We start from the raw sequence: 20,350 nt of genomic DNA, 5'->3' as shown, positions 1-20,350 counted from the left end.
ACTCTGCCAGCCCTCAGGACGGAAGAGCTTTCTGACAGGTGGTGCAGACGGAGAAGCTTAAACTTCATTCCGTTCGACAGCAAAAATCCAATAAACACATTGTGAGCTCTGTGGAGAACAAATAGGTGTCTTTTGGTTATCATAGATTAGCCGAGTTTGAACACAGAGACAGGACTGCTTCAAATTGGTTTCCGAGGGCTTCCTGTTTTCAGGAGAGATCCAAAATAAACAAAAACAACAGAGAAGAGGAAACTAAAATCGAAAACTGAACAAATAAAAAGTGCAATACTGGCAGTTGTATTAAATGTTAAATTATGAAATCAATAAATAATTAATTAAAATGAATTGCACTGATGAAAGTTAATATATATATATAATTATTTTAATTGTAAAACTGATATACAGTATAATTTTATGCATAAATTGATGCCATAACTAATAATAAAAGTGCAAATTAAATGAATAAATAAAAATAACTGTACTCTTCTACACCTAAAACAATGTATCACCACAACACTTTGTATCATAATATGTATTTTACACACTGGTCATGTTTTGTGTGTAATATTAACACCTAAACAAGCATTGTCTTCTAAAACGATTAGCTCTATATTACCATAACAGTGTATTGCGTATATTACTGTATGTTATACAGTATATCACATAAGCACAAGATTCTCTGGTATTTTTAAAATAATGTACAACTATGGATGTATCAGCAATGGATGGACTGATGGATGGATAGACAGATGTACAAGCAGATAGATGAACTCATAGATGGGTGTATGGATGGATGGATGGACAAACAAGGAAACAGCTGGATGGAGGGAGGGATGGATATATAGATGAATCAGCATTGGATGGACGGATGGACTAACAAAGAAATGGATGGATGGATGGATGGATGGATATATAGATGAATCAGAAATGGATGGATGGATGGACCAACAAAAAAACGGATGGATGGATATATAGATGAATCAGCAATGGATGGACAGATGGACAAACAAAGAAACAGATGGATGGATGGATATAAAGATGAATCAGCAATGGATAGATGTGTGGATGGATGGATATATAGATAAATCAGCAATGGATGGATGTGTGGACAAACAAAAAAAAGGATGGATGGATAGATAGATGAATATATAGATGAATCAGAAATGGATGGATGGATGGACCAACAAATAAACGGATGGATGGATGGATGGATGGATGGATGGATGGATATATAGATGAATCAGCAATGGATGGATGGATGGAGAGATGTATCAGCAGTGGAACATACTGTATAGATGAACTGATAAATGGGTGAACAGATGGATGGATGGATGGATAGATGAATCAGCAATGGATAATAAATGGATGGACAAACAAAAAGCTGGGTTAATTGATAGATGGATGAGCAATGAATGGATGTAGAAATAAATCAGCAATGGATGGATGAATGGACAGACGTATAAACAAGATGAAGTAATAGATCGGTGGACAGATGGATGGATGGATGGATGGATAGATGAATGGATTAGCAATGAATGAAGGATGGATGAATGACTGGATCAGCAATGAATGAAGGATGGATAAATGGATCAGCAATGAATGGATTGATTGATTGATGAATGAATGGTAACAGAGTGTAGCATGTTTAAATGTGCTGCTATAGCATTGTTTTAAAAGCACATGGCTAGCATCAGGTAACAGGGCTAGCATTTTCAAAATATATTAAAAAAAAAAAAAAAAAACAGTAGAGGAACGCAGTTCAAAAAGATAAAACTCTCCAAACATCACGCAAACATATTACCCTCGACTCAAATAAAAGAGCCGAGCGCGCTGGAAATCTGTTCCTTCAACACTCGCATTCCATCATTCCCGCTCTCCCATTACCAAACGGGCTCTCTGTTAATGTCCTGCATGAGATCTAAAGCTATCGTCTAATACAAACTGACAGATGATAAAAATACAGATTCATTAAAACGCCAGCAACCGGAGCGCCAGGAGGCAGGGCCCGGGCTCAAGGAATAATAGGAGTTGGGGTAGATGTGTATCTGTCATTAGGCCAGCAGAAGCGTCCCGTACCATGGCCCCCTTCAGCGCTCACTAATCAGGATTAATTTCCTGCGGCGGTTACACCTGTAGCTAATGGGACAAGGCCGAGCAGAAGGCGCACTTACTGTCGGCCCCACGCTTACCGCAGAAAACCATCCGTCTTTCAGACAGGGTTGATTCTTTTATGGCAAGAGGGGAACCCTCCGAGAGAAAATATTAATCATGTGCTGTGATTTAAATATCAGTTGACGTGAATGTGGATTTCTGAAACCCAAAATATCAAAGGGCTGCCATGAAAATGAGCAAAATGGTGGTAATGTTGAAGCAATTTACTCAAAAAGGACATTTAACAAGGCATTTTATTTTAGTCAGTCAATGGGAATTCGGGACTAGGTTTGGGATTGGGTTTAGGGGCTTGGAAAATTTTTATTTGCAATTTATAATTAATAAATCACATTGAATTAATGATAAAGAAATCAATCATAAAGTGTCAATTTTCTCAAATTGACGTTTATACCACAACTGAAAACCGAACAAAAAAAAAATAATAATGCAAAGAATAAAAAAAAAGAAAGAAAGAAAAAAAAGAAAGAAAGAAAGAAAGAAAGAAAAGAAAAGAAAAGAAGTTCACATTACAAATAAAAAAACAAACAAAAAAATCTTTACAAAACATGTTAATGGTCATAAATCTAAATTGTATTTATTTTTTTTTATCCAGTCAATCTGAATTTAGGACTAGGTTTGGGATCAGATTTGGGCGGTTGGAATATTTTTATTTGATATTTATAATTAATCACTTTGATAAAATAAGAAAAAGAAAAGGAAAGAAAAGAAAAAAGAAAAGGCCATTAAACTCCAAATGAAGCCCTTACCAATTGCATATTAAAAAAATCTAAAATTTAATCGATGAATTTCTAGTAGGAAATGTAGAGAATATATTCATGCAACATGATCTTTAACATTTTAATGATTTATCATAACATAACAATCAATCATTTTGACCAATACAATGTATTTGTGGCCAAAAATATACCTCTCTAATATAAAAACAGAGTCATTTATTCAGGGTCATTTATCTTGTTAATTGTCCTTTTTGGTAAAATGCTTTACCGCCTTTTCACTAACTTTCAGGGAGGCAAATAGATTTTTTTTTGGTTAAAAAAAATAATAAATAATAATTCACGTGGCTTAAATTATGAAAAATGCTTAATATATATATATATATATATATATATATATATATATATATATATATATATATATATATATATATATATATATTTTTTTTTTTTTTTTTTTTAATCTCTGAGGTTCCCATTTTGCCACGAAGAAAAATACTTAAAGATGATTTATCATTAATACAGTATCTTGATTTAAATATTATTCGACAAAAATGTGGCTTCTGTGAAGGTTTCTGGAGACCCATCAAACTCACGTCTAACACATAATGTGCCTCCCTAAAAGAAGAGGAAATGGTGATAAAACACACAAAATCGCTATTGCTAGAAATCATTATAATATGCTGATTATTACACTAAAGAAATATTGTTTATTACTATACATATGTTGAAAAATTTGTATTTATATTATTTTTAGTTTAAACAATACTTCCTTTGCATTTTGCAGATAGCTTATTTTCTAAGTCACTGGACAACAATGGTTTGTTCTGTAGGCATGTATTATTTTTTTTTACTTAAAAAAAAAGCAAATAATATAGACCTTAAAAATACTTGTAAAAGTTTAAAAACTGATTTTATTCCAAGCAAACTAAAAGAAAAAAATACTTTCTTCAGAAGAAAAAAAAACATCACTTTCATCATTTCCATATTTAAAAAAAAATTATAAATTTGAAAGACTAGATTTTCTACTATTTATAGACAGTCCACAGAGCTGCTATTCAGTCTACACTACTATGCTGAATCATGTTATTACAACACATAACTTCCAAATCCGTCAATTATTTTTTGTCCACCACAGCTGATAAAACTCCATAAAGTAAACCTCTGCCTCAGGAGGTGAACGAGACTACAGTTTATCTTGCTTTCTGAGCATTTGTTCTGAGCACAAAAGCAGAGAAAATAAGGAAATATTTTCCAGCGCATTGTGTGTTTGTATTGAAGTAAATAAGTTTCTAAAAAGCCCTCAAGAGTGCCGTTTTGCTGAGACACTTTGGCAATTTTCGGGCTGAAATGCTTTCCAGGAGATTCTGACGGTTAAATCTGTAAGTCGTGCCCACAGTTTCTGAACTTCTTCCATGGAGACAAGTGGAAGGAATGGTTTCTGGTAACCTCACTTATGTCAATTTGGTAGAAACATCACAGTGATGCTGGTTTAACACAGTTTTGCACCTGAAGACTGAGGTCAGTGCTTAACTGGATGGTTGCTTGACAGTTTCAGAGTAAATGGCTGAATATAAATGGGCTCCAGGCTTGCTTCCGGTGAAATGAGATGGAGCAGATTTGGGGTATGAATTCCTTGACAGATGCTTGTTGATAATTCTGCCTGTTCTTACATGCAAATTCTAGCAATTGCTTGAGTAAATTACGAAATGGCTCCTGCTGGGCAGTTGAGCTTCATTTTTTTCAGTTTCAGCCTTAAAAAACACTAGATGTGTAAGAAAAACTGCTATTGGAGGAACCACTATTGGAGATTTACTGCAGGAAAAGAGTCTTGCATGCAATCAGCGGAGATGAAATAAGTTGGCTCGTGGAAAATGAGTCCACGCAAAAAGTTCCCTTTAAAAGTACTGTAGGAAATGGTCTGTAACTCGTTCGCTCTAATCTTTTCCATGAGACGCGAGGCAGGAGATGCTCTTCTTTAATGCTGTTTGAAAGAAAGGTGCTCTGTCAAAAGAGATAAGGCGATTCTTTTCTCTTTTTCTTGGTTTTCAGACAATAAAAGGAATCCTCTGTCTTAAAGAGAATGGGAAAGATGAAGGAACAACATGCATACTTAAGTCCTTCAATGCTCCATCTCGAATACTTTACTTTCAGTACTTCATTTAGTTTTTAATGTATTTTACAAGGTTGGATGGAAGGAAGGATGGATGAACGGTAGGAAGGATGGATGGACGGAAGGACTGATGATAGATGGGTGGATGGATGGATGGTGGATGGATGGATTGACAGGTGGATGTATACTTATGAATGGATTAATAAATGGCTAAACGGATAAACAAACAGAGAGCTGGATGGAGGGATATATAGATGAATGAGCAATGCATGGATGGATGGATGGATGGATGGACAAACAATCAGCTAGATGAACTGATAGATGGGTGGGTGTATCAGCAATTGATGGATGGATAGAAGAATCAGCAATCGATGATGGATAGATGAATCAGCAATGGATGGATTGATGGATGAACAAACAGCTAGAATAACGAATGTATGCATTTATGTACAGTATGTATGTATGGATGGATGGATGATTGGATGGATGGATGGATCGATGGATGGATGAACAACCAAACAGCTAGATGAACCAATGGATGGATGGATGGATGGATGGATGGATGGACGGACGAACAAACAAACAAAAACAGCTAGATGAACTGATGTATGGACGGATGAATGGATGAATGAATGGACGGACAGACGAATGAACAAACAGCTAGATGACCTTAATTTGTGGATGGATGGATGGATGGTTAGACGAATCGGCAATGAATGGATGGATGGATAAATGGATAGACATACAAACAGCTAGATTATCTGACAGATGGATGGATAGATGAACAAATGGCTAGGTTAACATGGATGGATGGATGGATAGACGAACAAACAGCTAGATTAAGGGATGGATGGACAGACAAATGAAAAAACAGCTAGATGAACTGATAGATTTGGGAATGGATGTATGGAAGGATGGATATATAGATAATTAAGCAATTAATGAATGATGGATGGATGCTTAGATGAATCGATGATGGATGGATGAATGGATGGATAGACAAACAAACAGCTAGATTAACTGATGGATGGATGAATAGATGAACAAACTGCTAGATTAATGGATGGATGGATGGACAGACGAATGAACAAACAGCTAGATGAACTGATAGATTTGTGGATGGATGTATGGAAAGATGGATATATAGATGGTTAAGCAATTGATGGATGAATGGATGGATGAGTCAGCAATGGATGGACAGATTGATGAACAAACAGCTATATGAACAGATGGATGGATAGATGACTAAACACATTACAAAAATGTTCTGCTGTAGTAACATTCTGACAATACAGTGATGCTGTTTGACACTTGTGCGGTCAGCAGACCTGTACAGTAGAAGTGTTGATGAATACACTGACGCTTTTACATGCAAACGCACTGAGCCTCATGACTCTAAGCTGCTTCACTGTGAGGCCTGCAGGAATGTTGGCTAAACTCAGTGAATGCACTGAACTCTTTGTTCAATGGCCGTCAATTAGCCAAGCCTCTTCTCTGTAATCATCTCTCTCTAGACTGCGACTCTAAACCTTCTGGCATTTTAGCAGTGAACTCATTCCACCCCAATCGCCCATTAAATGAGCCCACAGAAACCCACAGCTCATCTAAACTACAGACGTCAGCTACTGGAGTACAGTCTGGAAATTATGGTTTTTGGTGTGTTTAAATTGAAATTTCAACTCATTGAGTAACTTGCCTGTTTTCAGTGAAAAAGTTCACTTGTTCAAGTAGCAATAATGGTGTTAGATTTGTTGTATGGATGTATTTTAATAAACTTTTTTTTATTATTAATTTAACTAATTATTTGCAAAGTAATAATAATAATAATAATGGTCCCACTTTATATTAAGTGTCCTTAACTACTATGTACTTACACAGAAATTAATAATTCGTTACAATGCACTTATTGTATAAATACATGTATTTACTGTGTACTTTTGATTGATTAAATACTTGTATGTAATTACATCTGTAATTAACTTCTGTAGTTACATTTGTAAATACACTGTTGACCATCCCTTACACCTTAACCCACCCTTAAACCTACCCATACCACCAAACCTGTCCATAACCCTACCCCTATCCCAACTCAAGAGCAACACAAGTGTTCTTAAATACATTATGAACACAGTAAGTACATTGTATTTATTTACTTTTTGATGCAAGAACATAGTAGTTAAGGAGACTTAACATAAAGTGGGACCATAATAATAATAATACTATTGTAGACATTTTGTATGGAATTTAGATCCACAAATGAAGATAACCTTCCTTCCTTCATATAAAATGTCTATAAATCAGACCCCCTAGTTTTTCATGATACTGTGATCGCTGAATCCAATGCAAAATCAGCACAAAAGTCAAATTTTTTTGCGATCCTGCATAATTCTTAATTTAAACGCAAAATAATCTCAAAAAAATGTAAAAAAAAATAAAATAAAAAATCTCATAAAACTTCCAATTCCAAACTATATAATCAAATTAGATTTATTTCAGTTTGCAATTAATTGTTTTACATGATTTGTAGATGTTACATACGCAGCGCACATGATGTATTTGAGTGTCTCTCGAAAAATGACGCCTCACCTGTGCCCTCATAGTCTAGCGGAGAGAAGATTTTTCAGCACATTTCTAAACATAATAGTTTTAATAACTCATTTCTAATAACTGATTTATTTTATCTTTGCCATGATGACAGTAAATAATATTTCACTACATATTTTTCAAGACACTTATACACAGCTTAAAGTGACATTTAAAGGCTTAACTAGGTTAATTAGGTTAACTTGGCAGGATAGGGTAATTAGGCAAGTTATTGTATAATGATGGTTTGTTCTGTTGACTATTTAAAAAAGATTAGCTTAAAGGGGCTAATAATTTTGACCTTAAAATGGATTTTAAAAAAATGTAAAACTGCTTTTATTCTAGCCAAAATAAAACAAACAAGACTTTCTGAAGAAGAAAAAATATTATCAGACATACTGTGAAATGACCTTGCTCTGTTAAACATCATTTGGAAAATATATATAAAATTTTTTTTTTACTTAAAATATATAAAAACTATACACTCATCCAAAACATGCTTATACAAATTCACTAATAACAATATTAAATAATTGCAAAAAACTACAATGTAGCTAGACAGAAAATTAAAATTACATAAAGTGTTAATATAAGGATAAAATACAGAAGCTCAATATAATTGAAAAGTTTAGATGCAAAAACCCCTAAAAGCCATTTGATATTTTCATCTAAAATAAGTATTTTTCTCCAACTCTTGTGTGTTGGCTCAGTAATTTGCATTTATAATAACAGATAAGTTCTATTCATTGCCTATTAAGTGAAATAACTGAACATAAACGTAGGAGGTCGAGATAAATTCTCATTTAAGGAGAACATTTCAGACGGCGTTTAGAGGTTTTTAGAGGTCTTTATTAATCTGGGTTCGCCACAGCGGAATAAACCGCCAACTTATCCAGCATATGTTTTATGCAGCGGATGCCCTTTCAGCTGCAACCCATCACTGGGAAACACCCATACACTCTCATTCACACACATACACTACGGGCAATTTTAGCTTACCCAATTCACATATACCGCATGTTTTTGGACTTGGGAGAAACCAGAGCACCCGGCGAAAACCCACGCGAACGCGGGGAGAACATGCAAACTCCACACAGAAATGCCAACTGACCCAGCCAAGGCTCAAACCAGGGACCTTCATGTTGCAAGGCGACAGCACTACCTACTGCACCACCCCATTTTAAAAGGTTGCATTAACAGAATTCTTTAAACTTAAAAACATATAACCTGATGCTTTTTAAAAAAGACATTCATTAATAATTACTGTTGCTCATGACAGCGTGAAGTCACTTTTTTCTCTATTCTAAACTCTGAGTTCCGGCTCATTTCAGCCTCTTGCATGTGAAAATGAAGAGATAGTGAAAATGAAAATAACACTCCTGTGCTATTAATCTATTAGCATGCGCATTCTCCAAAGCCTCGCTGTAAACACCCACAAACACAAGCCTGGCAGATTACAAATCACTCATTTCGCCATTAAACATTCATGCAGTTCATAAAGCGCAACTCTCCCTCTTTATTTACATATGTATGTTTCTTCATGCTTAATATGATTTGTGGCACACACCGAGTCCGAGTGAAGTATCTTTAAGCATAAGAAAAGGGCCATTCAGTATTTTGAGAAGCATTCGCTAGAGGAACGAGGGAATCGTTTTTCTCCTCTACTCAACCTTCTGTAGCTGTGTGTGTCTATGCAACTAATACTATCTATACACTGTAAAACATGTTGAGTTCCATGCAATTCCTTCACGTTGTCCCAACACAAATCAATTGTAACAAATCAAAGCAACTTAACCGTTTTTACAAATTTAAGTGGATTGAACATAAAACAATGGAGTTGTCCTCAAATAAACGTAAGAATTGTGTTGGTTCAACTAATTTTAAAGTTTTTTTTTTTTTGCTGTTGAAGGGGGAAAACAGAAATATATCATTGGAGCACGTCTTTAAGTAAAATAATTGACAGACCACTGAATTATTAGAAAATAATGCATTGTGACTGCATTATCACCTCAGTTCTGCATCATTTTTAGCCTGTTATCCATCAACTATGCCTTACATATATGCAAGTGTTTATGCGATCACTCGATATGAACACTATTATTAATACTCATTTTGTAGCGGAGAAACACGTTTGATCAGACTTTATCCCTTTTCATCAACATTTGATTAATCAGAAAAGATCAGATGAGAAATTGAAGTGCGTTGTGATGTCATCAAACTCATTGATTCTTATTGTCGAAACCAAGAAACTGCAAGTTTCGAATGCTTATATCTTGAATTATTGAATTTCAGCACTGTTTTGGAGCATGCTAGCTTATATATAACATTAAAGGGTTAGTTCACACAAAAGTTATTAATTACCTTTTGTGCTCAAAAGTGCTCTTGGAACTTCGTAAGATTGTAGAACTACTGAAGTTACATGGAATGTTCTGACAATTTTTTTGTTTCCTTTTCTGGACTTTGAATGTCTTGTTGTTGTTTATGAAGGGACAGAGAGCTCTTAGGTTTCATCTAAAATATCTTAATTTGAGTTCCGAAGATGAACAAAGATCTTAGGGGTTTGAAACGACATGATGCTGAGCATATAATAACAGAACTTTTATTTTATATGTGAACTATTCCTTTATGAGTAACATGTTGATACTTACACCCCCAAAAATGCTATACAACCATAACAAAACCTTTAGCACTGCCAATGAATTGAATTCAATTAAACATTTCATGGTCCACCAACTGAGCTGCACAGGCTACAAACCCCTGGTCCTGGGCTGCTGATACCTCATTCTCTCCACGTCCTCCACTCTCCAAGTACAAAATGACAAATCAAGGCGCTTTACAAGCCATCCGTGTGCTCCTCCGTCGCCACCAGGCACTGTTTGATTGTGTATCAGCTTCATGGAGCAGCGGATATTGGCTTTGTTTGCCTACGGCTCTGTCGTTTTTCATCTGGTCCCTCCATTTTTTTTCCTTCTGGTTTCTGAGTTCACTGAAATGTGAACAATTAGGATCCTCCGAAAGGCTAATAAACAACTTTGACAAATTGCCAGCACTCAAAGTGGAATAAATATTGAAAATTAAATATATATATATATATATATAAATATATATATATATATATATATATATATATATATATATATATATATATATATATATATATATATATACACATATATATTGATTTTGCGTTATTTACAAGCATTTGATATTTTGTGCACTTTGTTTTAAATACATATACAATTATATAAAAATTTTAGTTATTTATTTTATTTCATATTATTATTATTATTATTATTATTAATTTTTATTATTATTATTATTATTATTATTTATTTTTATTATTACAAACTGACACACACACCACATTTAACCACATATACAATATAATAATTATAGTTATTTATTTTAATTTATATTATTATTATTATTAATATTATTATAATGTATTATTATTATTAATTTTATTATTGTTCAATATTATTATTATTATTTTATTTTTTATTTTATTATTACAATTTGACACACACACACCACATTTAACCACATATACAATTATATAATAATTGTAGTTATTTATTTTATTTAATATTATTATCATAATTATTATTATTTCTACAATAACAACAACAACAATAATAATAATACTGATTGTAGTAATTTATTTATTATTATTATTATTAGTAGTAGTAGTAGTATTTTATATTTATTATTATTATTATTTTATATTTATTTTGTTATTCTTCTTCTTATTATTATTATTACACGCACACGCACACCAAAACAATAATAATAAACTAATAGTGATTGTACAAAATATTTTAGATACTTGGAGGTTTTAAATACAAATGAATGCATCATCCAATTTATTCATTTCATTAATACAAATATTACCATCTGCAATTAAAGGTCAGAGTGAAAATTTAAAACAACAACAACAAGAACAACAAAAAAAAAATAAGAGAGCCCAGCCTTGACTTTGACTCCTCGCGCAATCAGCTGCGTTGTTATTGCTTGGCCTCAGATGAATTAAATTAATCTTCTTGGTCGCCTGCAGGTGCTTCAAAAGCGATATCCCGCATGAGCTGCATGTCTCTGCCCACAAACTAATCTAATTTATTTGATTACAAGGCAACAAAGCAGCACAATATGACCAATGTTACTCCACTGCATTTTTTGAGGGGGTTCAAAAGAGGCCGGAGAATCAGAATGGGCATCTTTAGAGGCAGATAAAATTAAGCCGATTTAACAAAGCTTGCTTAGTTTAGGATTGTCAACGCATCGGAGACAAAATAAGCAGAGCAGAAGCACAAAAAGTGGCCAAAAACACAAATAACATAAGCATGGAAATGGCTCGATCTGGAAGTGGAGAGAATAGAAAAGAGAGAAAGGAAAGTGCTGAGGGAATACAGTCTGCCAGGCCCAGAATAATGTCAAATCCTAAAGACAGATAATTCACAGATTAGTCCGGATCAAGGCCGCACGGAAGAGGAAAAACCCATCGACGCCACCAAAAGGACTAGTGCGAATCCTTTTCTCAGGTGGAAATCTGAAGGCTTGCCATTTGCGCAAGATATTAAAATTAACATATGAATATAGACTCTTTCTCATCCTGGGTAAAGCAGATCAAATTAAAATTTATCCAAAGTTCACGATGAAAAAAATAAAAAGTTGTATGTTATTTAAAAAATATTAATTAGAAGTACAATATAATGCATATATTAAAATATAGATTTAATATGTGCTGATTTGCATGTATTTCTATCACAGGGCAATGCAGTGGTGCAGTTGGTAGTGCTGTCGCCTCACAGCAAGAAGGTCGCTGGTTCAAGTCTCGGCTGGGTCGGTTGGCGTTTTTGTGTGGAGTTTGCATGTTCACCCTGCGTTTGCGTGGGTTTCCTCCGGGTGCTCCATTTTCCCCCCACAGTCCAAAGACATGCGGTACAGGTGAATTTGGTAGGTCAAATTGTCCATAGTGTATGTGTGTGCGAGAATGAGTGTGTATGGGTTTCTCAGTGGTGGGTTGCGGCTGGAAGGGCATCCGCTGCATAAAACATATGCTGGATAAGTTGGCAGTTCATTCCGCTGTGGCGACCCCGAATTAATAAAGGGACTAAGCCGAAAAGAAAATGATTGAATGAATGATTTCTATCAAAAAATCTGAACAATGGTTCACAAAAATACTATAAACATCCAGAAAAATACTTTTTTCCCCCAAAAAAGAATAATGTATTGAATCAGGCAGATTATGTATGAGCGCTGCTGAAGTAGACATTTATGGCTCAGTATTGGTGAAAAAAAACTATTAAAAAGTGGGTCCCTTACCTAGGCCTTAACTAATATGTACTTACACTAAAGTAAATCATTTTTAACAATGTGCTTACTGTGCAAATACATGTTTTTCATTGTACTTATGATTGATTAAATACATGCATGTAATAATTATTGTAATAACAGCTTTAATTACACTGTTGACCATCTCTTACATCTTAACCCATCCTTAAACCTTTCCATACCACCAAACCTGTCCTGAATCCTACCTGTATACCACCACAAGGGCACCAGATGTGAACACAGTAAGTGCATTGTATTTACTTTTGATGATTTATTTTCGTATTTTCGTATTAAGTTAAGGCCACTTAATACAAAGTGGGACCTAAAATTGTATTGAAATTGAAATTTACAGCCAAAAGCAATCATATATATATATATATATATGGGGGAGAAGAAAAAAGAAATCAATAAGTATAAATTAGTAATTCAAACTAAGTTATTCGCGCTTGTTGCTGGGACTTTTTTCCCCCTGATCTCACCTAATTTAGGGACAGTCTGGAAGGGGCCCCCATTTCCATGTTATTTACTCTTCTAAATGCTACCTCTCATCTGACATAACTCATAAAAAAATATACTATTCAGGCTATTAAAAGGGGTGGTTCTTTTTTCTCAAAAGTGGACCTTTTTGCAGTTATTCGAGGTTCAAATACTGTATTTTAGAGACATTTTAAGCACTAATTTGTGCTGGATTAGCTTGTCGGATGGTTATTATTACCACACTTTTTGATGCAACAAAAATACTTACTACATTTTTGTGAAAGTGCTTATCATGCTAATTTTTGGTTTGCAAAAAAGTATTTTATTTACAAATGTGCATTTAAACTGTTATTACAGTTTTATACATAATTTAATTAAATTAGAATTTTAGAAATATAAAAAAGTACTTATTTATTATCATCCATCATAAAAAACAAACAACAACAAAAAAAATTGGGAATCTGTTAAAACCTAAATTGCGTACATTAAAAACTGTAGCCTTATATATAACAAACTGCCCAGCTCATTCCCTCAGTCAGAGTTTGTCCATTTAAATAATAAAAGCCTTTTTTTAATTGGTTATTCTTCTTAAGTCTTCTTCTATTGGTTGTTTTCACAATTTATGATGGCATACTGTCACAAATGAGACAAATGAGCTCATAAAGGGGCTAAATTCTAGGACTTTTTAATGTATATCACATTATGAAATAAGCAAAACCACTGAAAACATTACCAAATCCCCTTTGAGAGCATGCTGAAAAAGTCTTCTTAAATGCAAAGTTATCGACTCAATTTCACACCTCACCTTTTCTTTCTCAGGCATACATCTGCTTTTGTCTAGCGTTCAATCTGTAAGGCACAGGAGGGATTTTGCAGCAGACCTAAATTTAAACCCAAGTTCAATTTGCTCTGGAAATATGACAGTACAGTAAGGTGCACTAAAATATGACAAGTCTTGCTAAGGGGTGCAGCAGATTTACGCACTCCCTGGGCACACTGTAAAAATTTAGGCAAGGGCAGAAAATCCACAAATCACAGCGAGTATGGCTGCCACTCACGGTAATAAGTACGCTTTCATAAGCTTTCTAAATGGCAGCAGTCTTCAGACTTTAATTGAATCAGCTGTGTTTGGAAGAGTACTCAAGGGGGCAATGAAGAGCTCTATGTCTAAACCTCTGGTATGGAATCATGTCGGCTTTTCGAAAAATGGCTATTGGAGGGCAGCTGGAATGGGAATTATGGGAATGCAGTGGAAAAACAATTCTCATTTCATTAACAGAAATGAAACATTGATTAGGTCTGAACCGATTCAAGATTTATTCAATCATTAACTGATTCACCAGTTAATTGATTTATTAGTTCTTCTAGACTAAAAGTCCATTCACATGAAGGATGATGACGTTAATGATAAAGATTTCAAGAGTTTAAACTTAGCTGATGATTGATTAGAAAGCTTGTTTGGCATACTGCCCTGGCAGAGAGCCCTGAGCTCATAAGATCCTCGAGCTCGGGGTTCCCTCCCATTTTCAGGGCGAGAGGGGAGTTTGAGGTCAGATAGATCTCGAAAACTCCCCCGCTTATTTATGGCTAATGACAAATTAGGAATTGTTATGAAGAGAAAAAATGCTAATATGGTGCCAATTTGGTTTAGTCAATTCACTTATGTCGCATGTCTTTAGACTGTGGGAGGAAACCGGAGAACATGGGGGAAACACACGTGAGCATGAGAAGAACATGTAAAATCTGCACAGAAACATCGACTGGCCTGGTAAGGACTTGAAACAGTCACATTCTTGTTGTAAGGCTTGTTGCTACCCTCTCTAGAAAAATGGAGGGGGAACTGGGGTGGAAAGGGGAATTCTTCAAATCGAAGATGACTGAGGTATGAAAACTCAGGAATCGTCTGATTGGTGAATTATGTTACCTAATGCACAACCAACCGTGGTCAATCATAAGCATGTGATCCTTTCGAAATTACTTTATATATAAACTTCACATAGTTTTTAAATTCACTGAAATTAAAGGAATAGCTCACAGAGCTATGATTTAACAGGAATTAGTTCAAAAAAGGTGATGGATTATTAAAACAATGACAGCAAATCACACTTTAAATCTGATCTGACTTTTTAAGTCACACACGGTACTTTAAGCGATTAGGGTTACCACTTAAATCGGGTAAGCCTGTTGCCTTAAATTATTAGGTAAATAAACCATGTGCATAACTATAAATATGAAGTAGAGTCAACATTACAGTTTCAAGTTAAAACATTATGACTTTTAAGGGATTGGATTGGATCCTATCATACACAGCGCAATAAGGCACAAGCATTTTTTGCCTTTTTTTTCAGACCAGCGCAATTGTAATTTTTACATTTTGCGCCATGTTGTTTAAATAGCAAATCCATTTGTGCCACTTTGTGAACTCATGGGTGTTCTGGTCTAAAAAGGAGGTTTGTTGCCATTTTAAGAAACTAAATAGGCTGCGCCATTGACCAACTAAAAGCTGGTCTAAAGTCCAGCGAAGAGTGCGTTAGTTATGCTCCTATGCGGGTCCAAATACTTACAAATTGCTTAATACACACAGGATGTACAGCAATACACAAATATCTTTACATATGAAAAAAAATTAAGGATTAAAATATTACAAAAATTATTACTTTCTACATAAATATAAAAACCACTTCCTCCATGCCTTTTTCACCTCGAGTTGGGCTTTTTTCAGTTTATTCATGACAAATTGCTTTGGTATCATGTTATTATTATTATTTATTATATGCATATTTATATTTGTTTTAATAAAAACAAGTTTTAATTTGTCCAGCTGATGGGTTTTGGAGATGCATGCATCACCATATAGGGCATAAGAATAGGCTGTGTGTTTGGATATTACTCAGTTGTTTGATCATTTGCTGGAAATTAGAACTGAATTTAGAAATAGTTTTGAAACAAATCTTTGCACTTTACAAACAAAATTAAACATGTAGGCTAATGGAAGTCTTCAGTGGAGTGAGTTTCCATCATTTACTTATCAACGAAAGTAAAGGAGTAAAGTAAAGAGTAAAAGTAAAGTAAAGAGAAAATAGAGAGGGTGAATGGAGGAGGCTTGTTCTTTATCCTTCCTGCAGATGCAGGGCGCAAACCATAATTTTCTGTCCTTAAAATAGCAAAAGTGGATTCGGACATACCCTTAATGCTTCTGCGCCACACGCTTTAAATTTTGCGTTTGGATTGTTAAAATAGAGCCAATTGAGTTTACACACTGCTTTAAGTAAAGAAACTAATCACCTTTTACAGTACACACATTAAAAATGATGCCAATTTGATACTGCAGTACAATATTGGTAGCTATTTGGTATTCACTACTCATACACACACAAGCGCGCACACACACACACACACACCTCATATGCTGGATTCACACCAAATGTGGAACTAAGTATTCCCATTAGTAACTTCCATACGAATTCAATGAAAATGCCCGAATACAAGCAATACAAGCAAATTACTGCTGGACGGTGCGAATAATGTGGAATGTGTTATATATTTGGCACAAATGAGTGGAATCTGCATCAATCCTGTCTTCTGTGCAAGTTCAAATAATTAAACTCAAGCAGTAAGTTTGTGTGAAGGGGAAAAACATCCTGTGAGTAAACTAGAGCTAGTGACGCATCCAGCACTATTGTCTATTAAGTACTCATAAATACTCAATTTTGGAGACCATTTACTTTCATAAGCCATTCAAAATTCATAAGTACTCTTTAAAAAATTAAAACTAGGGCTATTGAGTGATTTAAAAAAAATGAGCTAATAGCATTCATGTAAATTTATGAAGTGTCTTGATCCATAATATGTAAACATATTATCCATAACACAATGATATGGCTACAATGACGACAAGAAGCTTGGGTTAAACCTTATCAAACAATTAATTTGCGTTTAAGAAATATTAACAGGTTAACGTCGACAGCCCTAAACACACACACACACACACACACACAGGCAGCCATTTAGTTCTCAAGTACTAAACATTTTTTTATTAAATTGGAACATTGAATTAGATGTCATTTACCTTAAAATGGTATAATACTTATGGCAGGGTCAGATGTACGACACTTAAAATATTCAACTATCGAATGATTTATACTGCTGAATTTTGATATAAATGTAACCCTTCAATTTTTGTTCATTTTATTTGAAATGCCCGTGTCGGAAGTACTGCGGGTTCTCGATCACTGGAATGCGAGTCATGCCGATCACTACAGCGTCCGGCCCGGCATCCAGTGTACACGGGGTTATGATGCCATGATTGACGTGATGGAGAGGACTGGCAGAATCTTCTTCACCACTGATCACTGCCACAGGTCCTGCGGAGAGAAAAAAAGAGAGCCATCACACAAAATGACAAAGGTTGCTTAATGGAAAATGAATGCAGCGTAATACGTCTGAGAGGGGAAAAAAGCAGGGCAGGCTCATTTGTCAGAATAAACGTTATCTCTTTGAGCTCTTCTCTGTCATTTGGTCACACATTAACCGCCTCAGTCTGATTCAACCCCAGAAGCCTCAGCTGTCGTGGCTCCGGGCCACCGTAAACACCAAGATTCCCAAAGTCCCATCATCGCCTCATTTAGCGGCGTCAACAAAAATACACCCACTCTCGGTTTCAGGCGTCCTGGCTGCCAACTGATAAATGGCAGGGCTTCACAATCAAGACAGGGCGATGTGAGAGGGTTTCGGGACTACTTTAATGAAGCAGCGTTCATTTCTGCCATTGGTTTTAATTTGAAAATAAAATTACGTAAAAAAAAAATTTTAAAGAAGAGAGAAAAGTACATTTATTAGTTAAATTTATAATACAACTCAACAACGTAAATGCTTGATTGAGTGTTCAATATTTAAATAGTGTTGTAAATATGATTCTGCCACAAGTATTCTGCCATATTAAAAGTCCCATAAAATTAAAATAATTTTTTTAGATGCTAATATCAGCATTGTATAAGCTAGTGCACATCAAAACAATGACAAAATTTGCGTTTAGAAGATATAAAACTGATATAAACAAAGTTTATCACTTCCACATGAATGGATCAATGGTTTTACTCACGTCACCTCGTACTTCAGTTTCTCATCATATCGTGACCAATCAAATGCTCTATAGTATGTAACATGCCCCGCCCCCTTCAAGACACTTCATATTTGATGCTCTTGAGCTCAACCACTCCCACTGGCAGAGCTATGATGAAAACATATACCTATTGGCTGTTTTTAAAGGAGAGGTGCTACACTATGGCCCACCCTCTCTTCATATTTCAGTTGAGATTACGCCAAACATCGCACATTTCAAAACACCTTAAAATAAATGACCTTTCATCTTTATTTTTTATTTAATATAAATATTTGGATGCTAAAAATTGCTGCAAATATCTGTAGATGTATCACAAATGTAAAATGTAAGGGACAAGTGAAATGCTTTAGTAGTCTTTTTTTTCTCTTAAAACAATATAAATATAAACAATTATTCAACAATATAAAGTGTATAAAATTCCATTTTACTTTATTGTTCTCTTATCTCTAGAACCAACAGGAATTGTTATAACCACCGGCACAAGCACATGACAACGTTTTTTTTTATTGCTAAAAAACGGATTATTTCTTTGTATTTTGCTACTGTCTTCACCAAGCATGTGTAGATGATTATTTTAATCATTAACAATATCAACATAAGCTTCGCCATCACTTGTGCCATTTAGTGCCTCTAATACCTGTTTGACATCCATAAATCGCCTTCTTTTAGCCATTGTGACTAAAACTGATTAACAATGGAAGAAAAAGTGTTGCTTAGCAACATAGAATGCAAATAAATTACAGGTTGAAATTAAGTCATTATATGCTGTATGTTACATTTGACTTGCTGGCGTTTATAGCTATAAATGCCCAGTTTTGTCAGTAACTGGGAGACTTTGAATATATGAATGTGTACAGTTGAAATCAGAATTATTATACCCAATTTGATTTTTTATTTTTTATTTTAATATTTCCAAAATGATGTTTAACAGAGCAAGGACATTTTCACAGTATGTCTGATAATATTTTTTCTTCTGGAGAAAGTCTTATTTGCTTTATTTAGGCTAGAATAAAAGCAGTTTTTCTTGTTCTACAGAACAAACCATCGTTATACAATAACTTGCCTAATGACCCTAACCTGCCTAGTTAACCTAATTAATCTAGTTAAGCTATTAAATGTCACTTTAAGCTGTATAGAAGTGTCTTGAAAAATATCTAGTCAAATATTATTTACTGTTATCATGGCAAAGATAAAATAAATCCGTTATTAGAAATGAGTTAGTAAAACTATTAAGATTAGAAATGTGCTGAAAAAAATCTTCTCTCCAATAAACAGAAATTGGAGAAAAAATAAACAGGGGGGCTAATAATTCTGACTGTATGTGTTATAGACATTGGAAAATTGTGGTTTTAGTTTCAAGCATAGTCTAAATACAGTCGTACATTAAAACAATGTTTAATACAAGTAAAAATTATTATCCTTCCTGTGACAATTTAATTCTTTTTGAAATATTGTTTAATGGACAGAAGATTTTTTTACAACACATTTTTAAACACAACATTTTTCTGTCAATCCCATGGTAAGTGCATAATATTTATTTACCTATTTTGCGAGATACTATACTGGAACTCCCAGAATTCCTGAAAAAAAATATTCATTGAATTTACTATATATTTGAAAGGTAAGTGGTTGTAAACAACATATTTGGGCTGAATTTAAACAAACAAATTTAATTTAGTAATGTTCAACTTAATTTGTTTGTTTAAATTCAGTGTAAATACATTGTTTGCAACAATTTGCAATGAACTATTTTTTTCAGTGTACTAGAATGGCCATAGCGGTCATTATGACTGTTCTCATATAACTTGTCACATTGTCACATCATATTTACCTCCAGAG

At 34.3% G+C, this 20,350-nt stretch overlaps 1 protein-coding gene across 1 annotated transcript in view; it reads right to left on the bottom strand.

Annotated features, from left to right (window-relative positions):
- ntrk3a (neurotrophic tyrosine kinase, receptor, type 3a) overlaps nt 1–20,350 on the bottom strand; it is a 390,201-nt gene that overhangs the window by 61,137 nt on the left and 308,714 nt on the right. The window contains exon 13 of the mRNA XM_056451313.1: nt 17,591–17,753. Coding sequence (XP_056307288.1) covers nt 17,591–17,753 — 163 coding nt within the window. The remainder of the gene's footprint in view (nt 1–17,590; nt 17,754–20,350) is intronic.

Source organism: Danio aesculapii, chromosome 25 (genome assembly GCF_903798145.1).
Source record: "Danio aesculapii chromosome 25, fDanAes4.1, whole genome shotgun sequence".
Taxonomy (NCBI): Eukaryota; Metazoa; Chordata; class Actinopteri; order Cypriniformes; family Danionidae; genus Danio; species Danio aesculapii.
The sequence above is the reverse complement of the archived record's forward strand: the minus strand, read 5'-3'. Positions and strand labels throughout refer to the sequence as shown.